This window comes from Mytilus galloprovincialis, chromosome 2, assembly GCF_965363235.1.
Source record: "Mytilus galloprovincialis chromosome 2, xbMytGall1.hap1.1, whole genome shotgun sequence".
Classification (NCBI taxonomy): Eukaryota; Metazoa; Mollusca; class Bivalvia; order Mytilida; family Mytilidae; genus Mytilus; species Mytilus galloprovincialis.
Window position 1 is genome coordinate 100,733,987 of NC_134839.1, and position 18,110 is coordinate 100,752,096.

The window sequence follows — 18,110 nt, forward strand, 5'->3', positions numbered from 1 at the left end:
TAGCAATAAGCAGGTACAGAAATAAAATGTTGAAATGAAATATATAAAAAACTAGAGGCTCTAAAGAGCCTGTGTCACTCACCTTGGTCTATGTGAATATTAAACAAAGGAAGCAGATGGATTCATGACAAAATTGTGTTTAGGTGATGGTGATGTGTTTGTACGTCTTACTTTACTGAACATTCTAGCTGATTACAGTTATCTCTATCTATAATGAACTTGGCCCAGTAGTTTCAGTGGAAAATGTTAGTAAAAATTTACAAATTTTATAAAAATTGTTAAAAATTGAGTATAAAGGACAATAACTCCTTAGGGGGTCAATTGACCATTTCAGTCATGTTGACTTATTTGCATATCTTACTTTGTTGTACATTATTGCTGTTTAAAGTTTATCTCTATCTATAATAATATTCAAGATAATAACCCAAAACAGTAAAATTTCCTTAAAATTACCAATTTAGGGGCAGCAACCCAACAACGGGTTGTCCGATTCATTTGGAAATTTGAGGGCAGATAGATTTTGACCTGATAAACAATTTTACCCCATGTCAGATTTGCTCTAAATGCTTTGATTTTTGAGTTAAAAGCCAAAAACTGCATTTTACCCTTATGTATTATTTTTAGCCATGGCGGCCATCTTGGTTGGTTGGCCAGGTCACGCCACATATTTTTTAAACTAAATACCCCAAAGATGATTGTGGCCAAGTTTGGATTAATTTGGCCCAGTAGTTTCAGAGGAGAAGATTTTTGTAAAAGATTACTAATCTTTACGAAAAATGGTTAAAAATTGACTATAAAGGTCAATAACTCCTTAAGGAGTCAACTGACCATTTTGGTCTTGTTGACTTATTTGTAAATCTTACTTTGCTGAACATTACTGCTGTTTACAGTTTATCTCTATCTATAATAGTATTCAAGATAATAACCAAAAACAGCAAAAATTCCTTAAAATTACCAATTCAAGGGCAGCAACCCAACAACGGGTTGTCGGATTCATCTGAAAATTTGAGGGCAGATAGATCTTAAACCTGATAAACAATTTTACCCCATGTCAGATTTGCTCTAAATGCTTTGGTTTCAGAGTTATAAGCCAAAATCTTCATTTAACCCCTATGTTCTATTTTTAGCCATAGCGGCCATCTTGGTTGGTTGGATGGGTCACCGAACATATTTTTCAAACTAGATGCCCAATGATGATTGTGGTAAAGTTTGGTTAAATTTGGCCCAGTAGTTTCAGAGGAGAAGATTTTTGTAAAAGTTAACGACGCAGGATGACGACGGACGCAGGATGATGCCGGACGCCGGACGCCAAGTGATGAGAAAAGCTCACTTGGCCCTTCGGGCCAGGTGAGCTAAAAATCAACCTATTACAAAGCCTGACAGCTAGTATGATCTTTCTGGTCTTGATTAGGTAGTACAATCATAAAATATTATCTTATTAAATAATACTCCTATAACTAGTAAACAACAAAGTACTCTTACAAATATCTTCAGAGATCCATCGTGAGAACCACTAAGTATATAGTTGCCTTCAACCTGATGAAAACACACTCTATTAACTGTACGAGTATGCTCCTGGAAGATAAAATCTGAAAGATACAAATATCAAATTCAATCAAATATATACTATGCCAAAAATAAATACATTTGGTTCTGAACTTTCTGTGAAATTGACATCCCTTCAGTGTTTTAAAAGACGTTGTCAATGGAAGATTCAATTTGAGAGATTTGTTTTAAAATGAGTTTTGGATTTATAAAGCAAACCCCTTTTTGTAGTTAAGGCAAAGTACATGTTGCAAAAGGGACTTCTAGAAATCATGCAGATAAAACATGGTTTTCATATTGATAATGCTGATCAAAATGTTGACAAGGTCATCAACATATAAATACATGTATTAAGTATAATATTTTAGCATTGTTTTTGAGTGTACATTTTTAATCTTCTATACCAATAATTAATTCTCTTACTGTCAGCTATAATATGTAGTTTTTTTTCTGTAACCATCAATTCTGATAATTAACTTACCTTGTTTACTTTTAGAAGGTTTATTCAAGTCCCATATTACAACTTTTCCATTTGTAGCTGCCGATGCTAATATATTATCTGCAAAGTAAAAGACATACAGTTTATATGTGGGAAATTTGCAGGGAAATTAATTCATATTTTCAGTCATCTTTCTATGGTTGTAAAGTCAATTTTAGTTAAATTTTCTCATAATTTAGAAGTGTTTGGGATAGAAACTTTGGCTGCACTCTCCTATCCTGAAAATTATTGTTTTAATATAAACCTTGGCACCTTTTGGTTACAGAACATTTTGATTGTAGGTTGGGCCATGATTTTATTAAAGTCTCAAGTTGGAAAACACAAAATCACTGTTTTAGCAGTAAGGGTTTTGTAATAGATCCTGTGATAGAATCAAGTTGTGACTTTTTTGATAATTTTTTATAAAGATGAAATTCAAGCCCATATTTGGTAAAGTTGAACCTTGTCCTTTTGTAGGGTTCTAATAAATCTCAAACCTATGTTTCATCGATATATATAGATCTCTTAAAATTAGCAGAAAAAACTTCATAGTCTAATAAAAAGACGCTTTTCATAATAAAATATTGTTTACACTAAAAAGACGCTTTTCATATCTTTTTCATGAGTCCCATTTATCAAGAAAAAATCTTGTGAAGTTAAAATTAATAGAAACTGAATGTAGAATGCACTTTTCATGACAAGTTCAAAATTGAAATGAGATCATTAATGCCACCACTTGGAGATGGATCAAAGTTGATTGTTACTGTTGTATATGTTAATGCTTTTCTATCTTATGTTGCATGATTTAATTTTTTGAATAAAATATCATTTAAACTTACATACCATCAATATGACTCCAAGCAACATCAGAGACACTAAAATCTAAATTAAGTTTACGTCCAACTCGAAGGTTAAATTTCTCTGTAAATTCATCATCTTCTACGGTGTATATCTTAAAAACTATAATTAATAGACAAATATTTTTAATGATGTCTTATTATTATCATGGTATGCAGTTTTCTCATATATGTAAAAGGACAAATAAAGAAAAATCCTTGAGTAGATACATTTGCATAATTGAACTTTTAAAAAGAATGAAATCTTTGGCTCATAGCATCAGAAAATCTTGTTTCTTAAATTATTAACTAAATTTGCATACAGAATTAGAAATTGACATTAAAAGGAAGATAAAATCATGATATATATCATTGCAATAACTGAAAAATGTCTCTTGAAAATTGTACAGGTTATTTTTCTCTATTCAAGCTGTCATCTCTGGAATAAGAGCTCTGTTAGAGTATGCTCATTCAACCGAAAAATATAAAATATTGTTGAATATCCTCAAATTAATATGCTACAATGTCAATGAATTATATAATTTTAAAGGTTTTAATAGTAATCTGTTGAAAAAATATTTTAATATGTAGACTAAGCAACTTGCTGCTTTAATGGTCTTTTGTATGTATAGAGTTTAAGAAACATGAATACATGTACAACAAGAATGTGTCCCAAGTACATGGATGCCCCATCCGCACTATCATTTTCTATGTTCAGTGGACCGTGAAAACGGAATAAGATTTCTAATTTGGCATTAAAATTAGAAAGATTATATCATAGGGAAAATGTTTACTAAGTTTCAAGATGATTGGACTTCAACTTCATCAAAAACTACCTCGACCAAAAACTTTAACCTGAAGCGGGACGAACGGACAGACGAACAAACGGATTGACGGACAGACAGACAAATGGACGCACAGACCAGAAATCATAATGCCCATAAATGGGGCATAAAAATGTTTGTATTCAAAGAAAAAAATATAAAAACTGAACTGTGACTTTATGTCCTGTGACTTTTTGTCCTACAGTTATGTACATATCAAATTATTCAAATTATAAAGCTTATTTATTGATATTGTATCTCAGATGAATAATTTCTCTCCTTATACATACCATTTCTACCTGCTACAACTACCCTTGAGAAATCTCTGTTGAGATCCATGGCATTGACAGCTCCCTCACAATTAATCCCATAGCTGTTATGTGGATTATTGGTGGATACTGAAATAAAATAAATATTTCACTAGAATTAACTTAAATTTGAAGCTTTTCAACAATAGTTAGATTTATTTTCACTCTCCAAAAAACAAAAAATAGTGAGAGAGCAAAAAAAAATAAACATCAGTAAGAAAACATAAGATAGAAAACTAAAGATTGTGATAAAAATATCATCTCATTAACTGCTTCCCTGAGGCTTTCTGAATATAGAGTTTTAAAAAAAAAGAACTTAATACAAATTTACAAATTCAAACAAGTACAAGAACGAAGGTTTACAGTTAAATGCACATAGCAACACTTGCGTTTTACAATTAAATATTCATAAGACAGTGTAATATTAGCTCTACTGGCCAGGTTTTAACTTAAGAATTGAATAAGAAACAATTATTACAGAAAAATAAATGTTGTGCATATGTGTCATCTTTTTCTTTTTTTTTTATTGATGTATAAAAATCCTATATACTGGGAAAATGCATTCAGATAAAAGCAAATTACACCAATTAAATTTTCTTTTACTTGGTTATTGCCTGTTTCTAGGTACAATGTATGAGCACTGTGTGCCATGTTGGATACAATCTTGGGCCCTAATGCAAATTAAAATTCCATGACCAAACAAAGTACAAAATATATACAATCACAATATATATCATGCATGTCAAATGCAAAAAATATTTAAGTGGAAGTTCTATGATCAATGAATTTTATGTGTCCGCTTACAAAGCTTATCATTTTATCTTAATTTGCTATATACCTCGGTCATGTACAGCTTTACTAACATTATGCATAACTGACATTTTCTGTAATTAGCAACTACTTCATTCTGTTTCTCTGTTAAAGTTCTGTAAATACATAAGAATATTAGTGTCAAATCAACAAAATAGTTTTGTTTAGCCTTATATATCTCACATTCCTTTATCTTAAGAACACTTATAAGGCCTTTTTTTGGCCCTTTAAATTCAGAAATACAAAAAGAATTATAAATCTACCATGCAATTAACTTCCTTGTTTAAATTATGTACCACTTTCTTGTGTGTTCTTTTTTACCCTGCTCAAACTAGCGGTTACTTGTTATAAGAGGTTTTGTGTGACCAAATATATTACGTTCATGGGTCAACTATTAAAAACCAATGCAATGTAAATTCTTGATTTCCTGAGATAAAAAAGTACAATTTCTTTAAAAACAGAACTAAAACGTTTTCTATTTTAAAATATAATTAAAAAAAAACATTGATTTAAAAAAATGCATTGTGTCATTGTCATTTTCATATTGATATTTTTTATGGAACATTTACAGTGACTTGACTGTAAGTGTTGTTATCCACCAATTTCAATTCATTCAAAATTTTGACCAAATTGCAATTTGTTTTATTAAACCAAATTGTTCAACTGGTCAGAAATTTGAACCAACTGCTATAGAAAACCACAGTCAAGTCGTGAAAGTGCAAGGTGATAAAATAAAACATACTTACAATCCTATAAGACTTTAACTCCACTTTATTGATGGTATTACTAAATCAGTCTATCAATCTGTATAGTTATATTATAGCCATTACCATACTAAAGGTGAACTGTTTTATTTTTAATTGCTATGAAAATGTCCAAACTAAACTTTTATATAGTTTTTCTTTCGAAAAGTATTCTATATTCATAAGAATCACACATTATGTGAATAAAAACATTTCATATTCAGTAAAATATTTGTGAAATTGCAATATGTTTGTAGGAAGGGGAGATAATCTTTTTTGGTTTCAAAAAATCTTTATTCAAAAGAACAGTATTTTAGGTTATCTCCCCAAGGAAACTTATCAATAGCATATTGTTATTTCACACGTATTTTACTGAATATATGATGTATTATTTTAAATGATATTTGATTCTTATAAATATAAAATCCTTTTCGAAAGAAAAACTATATAAAAGCTTAGTTTGGACATTTTTATAGCAATTCAAAATAAAACATTTTACCTTTAGAATGGTAATGGCTATAATATAACTATACAGATTGATAGACAAATTTAGTAATAACATCATTAAAGTGGAGTTAAAGTCTTATAGGATTGTAAGTATATTTTATTTTATCACCTTGCACTTTCACATTTTGACTGAACAGTTTGTTCAATATTCTGACCAGTTGAACAATTTGATTTTATAAAACAAATTGCAATTTGGTCAAAATTTTGAATGAGTTGCAATTGGTGGATAGCAACACTAACAGTCAAGTCACTGTAAGTCGATTGAAAGATTGTTTGTAAGCAAAATAACCACAGGTCTCTTCACAAGATAAATGATATGTGCTCTTGCAGATTTTATTTTTATTTATGATCATTCTTACTACTGTATATACATGTTGTATATTCTTTAATCAAATAGGTAAGAGACCAATCAATTAAATTTGTAACAAAAGCATATAACCAATTATCTATTTCTGGCAATCTGTTCTATGTTTAGCAAATGTAATTAGTGTCATCTACTAATCAACATCAAAGACATTTTTTGTTTGATATACAATCAGTGGCACCTGTCAATCTTTTATGCTGTTGATGACTAAATGTAACACTTGATTTCCTTATATATGTGTAGTTAAATGGGTCAAGTGCATCATTGTGTAAAAACTGAATGGTTTGTGATAACAGGTATGTACAGCATAAATTATATGATAACATTAAGGGTCAGGATTTGTTTTCATGATACTTGCATGTTTTTTTTCATTTTTATTTGATAGTATTTGCATGATGATGCATGATTTGTTTATGTGATAGTTGCATAAAGAGCTCACCAGAGCTCATGCTTTAAATAAATAAAATTTACTTCCTTACTAGGAGACATATTAATATAAGCACTTGTTGTTTGTTTCTGAATTCTATTTGTGCATGCAAATCTACATTGCATAAGATGTGACAAATTTCATAAATAATGTTTAAACTTGTTACCAAAGTGTTCACAACTTTAAATTTCCTATCTAGATAAAAAGGGTGGTAAAGGGTTATTTTTGTGCAACATGTTTTGCCGTTTTATTTCTTGTTTTCTCGTGTTTTGTTTGACGTGCGTGCTTTGTGTTTCCCCTTATTTATTTTCGGTGTTACGTGTTGGTACTCTTTCTCATGCATGTCTCGCATTTGATTAAAAAGTAAACTAGAACTAAATTCAAAGTCAGTACAGGTATAGTTTAAAATTATGTGTTTCCAGGCTTTTAAATTACTATGAATTACTATAAATATTTTGTTCTTCAAATCAGATGCAACTAGCGAAAACTAAGAGTTGATCTCAAGGTCTTCATGTCAATAAATAATGACTGCATGATATCCAAAAATGGATGAGTAATAACTTCTTGTACTTTATTCAATATATTTACGATTTTTATTTTTCGTGCAACATTTTCCCGAGTTTTATTTCACATGTTCATTGATGTTTCTGTGTTCATAGCCCCTCTTTACCATGTTTAACGACCTTGTTAAAGAATCTAATTATTAACATGTCAAATATTAAATAGGACATTTTTTTTAACCACTTAACATTTTCCTTAATTCAGATAAGGTGCAGTCCTGTGTTTCGACGAACATAAGACTTTTGACTTCACTATATCAAACTGATAAAACTTTTTTTTGTCTATTTGGAAGACTAAAATAATTACAAAAATAATTCACCCACTTTCATAGATTGGAGTTCAATGAGATTTTAATCGTGCAATAATAAGTGTATTGCTAATTTAAAGTGACATACTGACCTAAGGCAATTATAAGCAGATTTTTGAAATTATTTTGACGAAATGTACATGTATAATGAAAATCGTCGATATAAGTCATTAAAAAAAATTTCTTCTAATTTAACCAGGTTTTTATTTATTAATGAAAATAGGATGTAGACGGACTCTTGTAGTGAACATGTGGGGTGCGAACATGTTGGGTCAGACTTCACTTTGATAAAATTATATGTGATCAGCAACAAATTTTCCAGTATCGGTCAATCAATGAGAAAAAATGTTTTCTAAAAACGTAACGACAAGTTAGAGATATATTTTCGTTTACTTGTCTTTTCAGGGATCATTAACGAATAGGAATACTGACTTAATCTTCTAACAGTCTAAGGAGATGATACTTTCACTTCGTTGAAAAAACACCTGGTGGGTACTACGTCATCAAATTCTGTGCTGTAAAAGTTAGACCGTTTCCGGTTGTAGCTAATTTCGGATTTATGTGCAAGAGAAAGATACATACCAGAAATGAGTTTCAAAGAACCTCATAGATCCCCATTTCACAGAAACTCTCCAAATCATTGTAATGACCAAGGGCGCACACATGTTTCGACGAACAGCACAGGACCTATACCAGCGTGGGGTAGTCCTGCTGTAAGTTGTAGTCCAAGTGGCAACACATTTAAACCACAGACACAGAGACCTTCCTATAACCAGTACAGTCCTCGAGGAAAAGACTTCTCTCACAACTCGCAGTTTAACAACAGCCCTAGAGGAAACAGTGCTCACAATAAACCCTATAATATGAGCCCTAGAGGAAACAGTGCTCAAAATAAACCCTATAATATGAGCCCAAGAAACAATTCATTTAGCACACCAAGTACAACACACAATAATTTTTCTAGTCCAAATGATGTCTTTAAAACACCACAGTCACCTCTCAACAGAAGTTATACATCACCAGGAGCATATAACAGTTTCAATAGTAGCGGGAAAAGATCTTACAATCAACGTTTTCAGCAGGTATATGTATATACAGTATAGAGGGGGGCAATACCTTTTTATGTTAACCTGTTTTGGTCCTTTTCAATGTGTTGTTAACTGTTATCTGAGATAATTAAAGCTGTTAACTGTTTTAACTCACTTTGTTAACTGTTATCAACATTTTTGTTTGGAACAATCTCTAATGATGTATTGAAAGGCTATTTAAATTTGTTGTCTTGGTCTTGACGCGACAGTAAAAGAATAGTGTCATAATTAATTTGACTACCTAGTTTTATACAGTACATGAAGCAATTTGCAATTAAAATGACTACAAATAACTCTCCCATAGTCATCCTGTCTATAGGCCTTTGTACATGCAAATGTAATGTTTGTATCTTACTTGAAAGACAGTTACTTTAAACCTGACCTTGACATCATCATAATCTTCATGATATATTGATCTACATCTCTTACATGTCTTATGATAAGTTGATTTTAAAGTTACTGTATAAAAATATAAACATCATCATAAACAAAACCGGGAACTGTCTAAAACAATACATGAAAGACACCAAGTTTAATCTCTAAAGCTATTTTAAGTCTCCACTTCAGTTATTTCTGTTAACCAATATATATACAAGATATATGTAACTGTAAAGTTTTATAAAGATCATGATTGAGTAAGAATATAAGGCAAATTAAAAAAAAAACCACTATGATTTTAAAATCTATATAATACAGTAGATCATGTTATAATATTATTTGGCCAATGAACATGGACATGACTGATAATCATCCTTGTGAGATTTAAAATTAATTTGAAAATTTTAACACTTTACAGAATTCAAGACGTGGCGGATTTAATACACAAAGAGGCGGCAGTTCCATAGAGAACTATTATCATTTTAGTATGATTGAAGACCCATGGAAAAATACATCCCCAGTACTTGTATCAACAAGGTCTTGACAAAGAAAAAAGTATTTTATTCAAAATGTTCCCTTACTTCGTGTAAGGGTTTTTAGTTAGGCAGCAGGCCTGTTATTGTGCCAAACGACTGTCACATAGTTGCATTAACCTTGATGAAGCTAAAAAATAATATCAAGAATATATAGTTGAAGAAAAAAACTAGAAAAGTTAAATCATCACCAATTAAAGAAGTTTCTGAAAACCAAATCACCATGTGAATAGACTAGCTAGAAATTTACAGGCAGCTGAATTTTACTATTTTATTAGAAAATTTATATTGTTTTATAAAACTGAAGAAAAATTACTTTGTTGAAGACATGAACATATTGAACTTTTAGCTGTAAAATGTATTTTATATTTATATATGAAAATTTAAATTGTTTTCATTCAGGTTGTTTTTATATTAAACTACATGTATAACAATATTAAAGCATATATAATTGATTTTTATACTAAAATTTTCATTGCAGTTTTAGTATGTTGGAAGATTTGAATTTCTGTTAAAGCTTTGTTAAAATTGATCATTTATTTACTATTATGTAAAATAATGCTTGACAAGATTTTGTGAGGTGAACAAAACTGGTCTTTAAATGATCAAATTGCCTTTTATGTTGTTTCATTTTAAGAATTTTAATATTGAACATTGGACAGGCAAATCAGGTAATGCAGGTAATATATAACGGAAAAGTTAGATATCCATATTATAATGAAACAGACAAATTTGAGAATTTTTTATTGATGGATGATGTTCAAAGTTGAATTATCATTTTTTACTATATAGTTAATCTTGAATGTCTTTCTTATAATATGATGTATTTGTGGATATAATGGAAACTATGTGCCAGGAGTATATGAATTTCTTCAACGAAAAAGTAAAATTTGCTACACAAACGTGAAACTTTATTTTAAAGCTTTGTGACTAGAGAGTCACACTCTATTCATATATACTTTGAACAGGCTATGCATAATGTGATTTTGCGAATGTTGCCGGTATCGAAGATCACTTTTTGTAGATTTCGTCTTAGTTTAAACAATATGTATTCAGATAAATCAACATTAATCGATATTATACAAATGAAATAATATTAAGGATTCAGAAACAAGCAATTTGGGACAAAATTGGCAGATGCATTAAGTATGCTGAGTCGCTGACTATGTTCTGGAAACATATATAACCCCTGAAATAAAATATCCACCAGACTTTAACATTGATTTAAAATTATAACAGAACTGTCAAGTTTTTACATTACTTAATTATCTTTTTTAATGATGACTGGTTTCTGAGGAAGATGTTTCATTATACAAACAAAAACTGTCTTATTCATGTTATTATTAAACGTCTTAAACTTTTTCCCTGTATTTACCATTAAATTGGCGCAAACAAAAGGTTTAATTTTTGGCGCAAATGAAAGATTTTTTTGGCACAAATGAAATGCGAATTGGCACAAAAGCAAAGCACAGATACATGTAGCCACATGACATCATGATATTAATATTTTAAAAGACAAATTAATCGTATGCATATAGCTATTAAGCATCATTTAATGTATGTTTATAACCAAAGGTACATTGTAGTTCTAGGATTACAAAAGTCTATACATATAAATCAGTGGTCTAAAATTGTCATAATTGTATGTTCAACTGAACCATATTATAGCAAACATTCAGTTCCCTCACAAAATCTTATCACACACTATACCCTGTAATTGCCTGTTGTTAATTAAAGATGCAACGTACATATACATGTCTATTTTTCTGTTTTCTGTTTTAACTTTGTTGTAAACTAAAATTATTGATTTTGCTTGTTCTGCATATTACATGCAGAATTTTTAATCTAGATTTTTGTTTTCCATTTTTGTTTCAAATAAATTCACTTTTCAAATAACAGAGCTAATTTTGAACAAAGTTGTCAGTGTTGAGATTGTTTTTAAAAGTTAAACACTAATCAACATGATTTCATGACTAAAAATTAAGATAGAATATACAGTTTAAAGAGCAAATAATAGTACTGATTGATTGATATAGGTTGTTCATTTTGAAAACTGTGTTAGTTAGATCAGAGACATATTGTATTATATGTCTCTGGTTAGATGTAGGAAAAATTTAAGAGGAACAGAATTTAAACACATGAAATTTTGATTCACATTTATCTCCCCCTGCTTCTGTATTTTAAGGCCTTTAACAAATAGAAAAGTTCAGATTTATTTATTGGTCTAGTAAAATGCAGTCAAAATTTGCATTGTGCATTTAAAGTGTTTGAACATGTGGAATCAAAGAGATGTCTATGTTATGCTTAAATGTCGAGATATTTCAATGCAGTGCTTTTGAACTACATTTAAAAAATGACACAATTTATAATTGCTCTTGATATCAAAATTCTTTTTACTATGTAATTGTTTTTTTTTTCTCAGTTGAATTATGCACACATTGTTAAGTCATTACAAAATAATAAAAAAAATACATTATTTTCACCTCATGATTATGCCAAATAAAAATATTAGTCCAAACAAAGGGAAATAACTTTATTTGAAATTTTGTTATTATATTATGTGATATTTTAACACAATTCATGTTAAAACAAATAACAAAATGTTTTAATAAAAGAATATTACTTGTCATTTTATAAGATAACCATGCATGTTATTTTAAAGAACATATTAATTAATCATTTTAATGGTAAATAAGCATTGTTTTATTAGATGGCTTAAATTATAAAACAACATTTTTTTTCCAAAATCATTTTGCATGTTTGTCAAGATCTAATCAAATGAACTTGATAGCTGTATGTCATTAGATTTTTTCAAACATGTTATAGTTGACGCCTCATGCAGTTTGAGTCCCATCAGTCTAAATTTAGATTTTGATTAATGTTTTTAGTCAGATTTCAAAATTGTATCCATAATCATCAACTCCATGCTACGGAGATTAAAAATCATCATATGAAAAATGAGTTTAAATCTGTCAATGAATGTATATTGGTGCCCAAAGACTGTATTTTAAATTTATCAACCCAGGAAATCAAATATCCACGAAAAATTGGTAAGCAAAAAAAAATAAAAGAATCTTCATTGAAGTTGGTGAATTTTGTCTTTTTTGTTTGTTAGTGAAATTGGACATGCAGGGTATATATATATATTTGGTATCACCAGCTTCTTTTACAAGCTTGAACTTTTATTCATGCTAGACTTTACGATCATACATTGATAATAGGTGTATCTGAAAAGACACAACTATCTCAAATTGTCCTTCATCTTCACTGTTTCTAAACCAGTTGAGTCTTCATTTTTGTCTAGTGGTAGTGATTGTTTATAGAAGTCTGAGGTTATATGTTAGTCTAAGGTCAAAACTGTCTCTTAAAATGGCTGATATTTTGTAAACTATTATAAACAAGAAATGAAACAATGTTTTTTCAATAAAATTTACTTGCCAAAGACTTTCAAAACTTGATTTTGGAATCATATGTAGTCTATAAACAAGAATGTGTCCACAGTACACGGATGCCCCACTCGCACTATCATTTTCTATGTTTAGTGGACCGTGAAATTGGAATAAATTCTCTAATTTAGCATTAAAATTAGAATGATCTTATCAAAAGGAACATGTATACTAAGTTTCAAGTTGATTGGACTTCTACTTTATCAAAAACTACCTTGACCAAAAACTTTAACCTGAAATTTGCACTATCATTTTCTATGTTCAGTGAACCGTAAAATTGGGGTCAAAACTATAATTTGGCATTTAAATTAGAAAGATCATATCATAGGGCACATGTATACTAAGTTTCAAGTTGATTGGACTTCAACTTCATCAAAAACTACCTTGACCAAAAACTTTAACCTGAAGCGGGACAGACGGACGGACGGACGAACGAACGAACAGACAGACAGACAGACAGACAGACAGACGGACGGATGAACGGACGCACAGACCAGAAAACATAATGCCCCTCTACTATCGTAGGTGGGGCATAAAAATATCCAGAAATGACTAGGTAGGCTGTTTATTAAAGATTTAATTTACACTTGAGAAGGGCTATTTACCAGTGTATATGTTTGATGCACACTCAAAAAGATGTTGAAAAATCTTTTCATCTAGGTGATCAAAAACTTTTAAGAGTTGAAATCCGGTTTTCAGAAATAACGTGCAAAAGACTAAAGTGAATAAGTTTCATTATTTCTAACTTTATTGATCTTTATCATCCAATTGCATACAAAACAATATTGATCCAATTGTATAATGCTCTTTTATGTTTAGAAGCTGAATCTTAAGTAATTACCAGGTTATATGTCAAGGTCATAGATCTTGGGTTTTACCTGTAATGCTCATAGAAATTGGGTTAATGCTGGATCCTAAGTGGATGATCACTGATTTAGTTTATAAATAAAAGGTCAAGATCACAGTATTGAAGCACAATAAGTGTTTTTAATAAATTTGAATCCAGTCCTTCTTGCACTTTATGCAAAACATGTTCTTTGAAATAATTTTAGTGCAACTGTTTTAGTAAAGGTAGGACCAAGAACAAATACATGTTACATGACAGTGAGCAACCAAAAAACAATGGAAATCAAAATTTGAAATAAACTTTAGTGCAATTACATCTCTTGATATTTGAAGACATCACAAACGTATATGCAAGAGCAGTTATCAGTGCATGGTTTTCTAGTCCATCAAAACATGTTAAGAAAATCTCAAGGAGAAAACCAACTAAATATAACATTTATGACCCACACAATATATGAAGGAATATAAGTCATAAGAATGCAACTAGTCATGAAACTTTTGTACCAAGAATTAGTAAAATGAATGATGTCAGATGTGATGCAGGAACTTCTTACCTTTCTGAGTTCACCCCAGATTTTGATTGGGTTTGTTTTGCTCAATCTTAAGTTTTCTTTGCGAGGGTTTATGGATTTGTTAACCTTTCATTGGTTGTCAGTTTTTCTCTGACTTATGAGTTTTGTATATTCCCTCGGTATCTTCTTCCTATTACTAGGCCATTTTGATGTCTTATAGGAACAAATATTGGATGTATAGTATTGTATCAGGTCAACATATTTGTCAGACAGGGTTCATATGATTGTGGAATTATTCATGGTTGGGTGAACAACTTTTTTAGTTTTCATGATATTGGATTAGCGTCTAGGGCTATATAAGTTATAGGTCTACTATATTTGGTGAATAGAATTTTTAAGTTGATGAGACTTCATCTGACCATCACTTCATTTTCAAGTCAAGTCTTTGGGGAATGTAAAAAAAAATCTCCTACTGATGAAGTCAAAGGGGACTTTAAGTTTGAACTCCCGTCCGTCTAAATAAAAACTTATATTTATTAATTAGTAGATTTCTGTTCAAAGGGAAATAACTCATTTTTTTAAATGATTTTTATAAGACAAAAGGACATTTTTTCCATTTTTTGGTAAATTGTCTGAAGAATTTTGTGGTAGAAAGTAAAATCACAAAAATACTGAACTCAGAGGAAAATCCAATCAGAAAATTCATAATAGTAGGTTTGTTTGTCATTCTTGAAGATAATGATTTGATATTTAGTATATAGTTTTATCATGACAAGTTACAGATCAAGTTGGAATTTTGTTCCTATCTAATGATTTTGTGCAGAATTATGGTCTTTGGACATAAAAATTCACTCAAATAATCAGTTCTGATCAGGGTTTTTTTCGTCATGATTGAATAAATCACTTTAATGTTTTTATGAAGTTTATACCATGACAAGTTATAAATCAAGTTAGAATTTTGTTCCATTACAATGAAATTTTAACTTCTAGGGGACTATGTATTGCCATGCAATACTCACAGATTGCTTGTTGTGGTAAGAGTGCCACTTAGTTTCTAATGTACTATAAGTAATCAATTATAGTATATTTGGTGTTCAGAATGATTATGACAGTTGCACAATTATAACAGTATCATATGACACTGACCTCATTTTAAGGGTCAACATTGAAAGACATCATGGCTAGGTCAACTTCTCAGATGGAAGTGGCCATGCATTTTTTTTTCTCCATTTTCAACTTTTGTAAGGCTCACCATTTTGTACACAATAGTTTAGTGCAAATTGCTACATAAGTGTTGCAGAATATCCATTTTTAGTTCTTGCACATTTTGAAGTACTGCACATGCCAATAGAGGATCACCACTTTGTTGTAATTAATTTCTAGGTCCTACAACCTAAGCCTGAATAAGGTTTAGCCGGCAATTTAAAGGGTGAAGAAATGATTTATTCAATAAAGTTGGGCATTTATATTTGAAAAAATAAATAAATGAGTGGAAAATCGGTCCACTAACAACACTGCATGAACACTAGTGGAATCGAACCACTATTGACCTAATAAGATCAATACACCTGTTGTGTTCTTTTATGAAGTTGTATACAGTAAGTAGATCTTCTTTTCTTTTTAACAATAGAATTCTTCCTGCACAAAACCTAAAGAACTAGAATTTATTCTATTAAAAGGGGTAAATAAACCTTTCCCCTTACAGTTTCAATCCTTAATTTTCATACATGACTATGGAAAAAGTCAAGGTTAACAATAAATATAGGAAGATGTGGTATAAGTGCCAATGAGACAACTCTACATCCAAATAACAATTTATAAAAGTAAACCATTATAGGTCAATGTATGTCCTTCAATAAGGAGCCTTGGCTCACACCAAACAAGCTATGAAGGGCCCCAAAATTACTAGTGTTACAAGCATTTTTTAGTATTGCATGGCAATACATAGTCTACTGGTTAAAAATTCTTTCATTGGAACTTGATTATAACTTGTCATGTAAAAACTATATAACAAATATCAAGTCATTTTTACAAAAATTACAAAAAAAGTTTGAAAAAAAAGTCTAAGGACTATTACTTTTCACAAAATGATCAGACCAGAACAAAATTCTAACTTGATCCGTAACTTGTCATGATTATACTAAAAACCAATTTTCAAATCACTATCTTCAAGCATGACAAAAGTGCAGAAAACTGATTATTTGAGTTAATGTTCTGCCCAAGGACCATAACTCTGCACAAAATAATCAGAGCAGGAAAAAAATCAAAATTTGAATTGTAACCCGTTATGATAAAGTTTGTACCAATTTTCAAATCACTTTATTCAAGTATGACGAAAAATATAGCGTAAAAATCATTATTTGAGTTAATTTTTTAAGTCAAAGGACCATAACTCACTAAATCATCAGATTGGAACAAAAATCGAAATTGATCTGTCACTTGTCATGATTAAACAATATCTTTAAGAACAAAGATAAAAATGTACAAAGACTAATAATTGTGTCAGGTTGAACATGATTGATTGATTGGTTGGTTTTTCATCACTATTGTGCTTTTCGTAATCAACAATTTTTATTAGTGGAGGAAGTCAGAATGTCTTAAAGAACCACTAACCTTTTGACAATCCTAGTCAATTAAGTTTGGAGATGAGCATTGCCATATGGGGAATTTAAACTCACAACCTCAGTGTTTACAGGCTAGCGATACACTACTTAGACCACTTGTAAATATAACAAAAGTTCATGAAGACCTCGAATTTTGTATACTTGTTGTTTGTTGTGTTTGAACAAGAAAATAAGGTCAATGGCAGATAAGCCTAATTTGAATACTTATACATCTAACATATGCTTGAAATATTGTTGACCGTTTGCAAATTTAAGAAAAAACTTAACCATGAAAACTGAACATTAATCAATGAACAATGAAAATAAGGCCAAGGTAAGTAAATTCTGCAAGACAGACATGTACACCTTCCAACCTTTACATGTATATATTTGAACATTTGCATATAGTATCCAAGTTACAAATTTAACAAGAAAAGACACCAATTAACCTTGAAAATGAGGTCATGGTCAGATGATAATTGCCAGACAGATATTTATCTTACCTCCTATACATTTTTAGGAATGTGATTGGTTAAAAGCGTCTGCGTGAAGACCATGTATAATTGATATTAGGTTAGTAGGGAGGCGGGGCTTATTTCATACACGATTATTAGCGGAGTTGCGTCCCTTTATATTCCATATTAGGTAGAAGGGAGGCGGGGTTTATTTCATACACGGTTAGTAGTGGTGTTACGTCCCTTCATAAAACAATTTTCGCTCTCCCCCCATATGGAATTTACTGACCCCATATATATCGTATTAGGTCACTACCACACTATGTAACTAATAGTACACCTTAAAATCATTCAATACACCAAATATTGGTGACCTATATTATTACCTATAATATATAAAAATGGAGCAAGAAAAAACTCAACATTGAACAAAGATCTGTAAAAATGAGGTCAAGGTCTAATAAAACATGCCAGGCCGACATATTCATCATTAAACATTTCAATACACCAAATATGGTTAAGCTATTGCATACAGTATA

The 18,110-nt window shown here is 30.3% G+C and overlaps 1 protein-coding gene and 1 long non-coding RNA gene across 4 annotated transcripts in view; one reads left to right on the forward strand and one right to left on the reverse strand.

Moving 5' to 3' along the window:
• The window catches only part of LOC143065133 (GATOR2 complex protein WDR24-like), a 30,297-nt gene extending 22,070 nt beyond the window's left edge, over positions 1-8,227 (reverse strand). For 2 of the 3 annotated variants that reach the window (XM_076238506.1, XM_076238503.1), the window contains exons 1-6: positions 8,143-8,227; positions 4,830-4,917; positions 3,974-4,081; positions 2,867-2,983; positions 2,027-2,104; positions 1,483-1,589 (exon numbers count right to left, since the gene is read on the reverse strand). In XM_076238506.1, the coding sequence (XP_076094621.1) occupies positions 1,483-1,589; positions 2,027-2,104; positions 2,867-2,983; positions 3,974-4,081; positions 4,830-4,872 (453 nt within the window). In that variant the 5' untranslated portion in view covers positions 4,873-4,917; positions 8,143-8,227. Of the gene's footprint in view, positions 1-1,482; positions 1,590-2,026; positions 2,105-2,866; positions 2,984-3,973; positions 4,082-4,829; positions 4,918-8,103 lie in introns of all 3 variants that reach the window. The other variant, XM_076238504.1, reaches the window with a different exon arrangement.
• On the forward strand, positions 6,612-13,154 carry LOC143065134 (uncharacterized). Its single transcript, XR_012975404.1, has 3 exons — positions 6,612-6,711; positions 8,116-8,792; positions 9,595-13,154. It is a non-coding gene; the product is annotated as an uncharacterized LOC143065134 (long non-coding RNA).
• Positions 13,155-18,110: the final 4,956 nt, after the last annotated feature.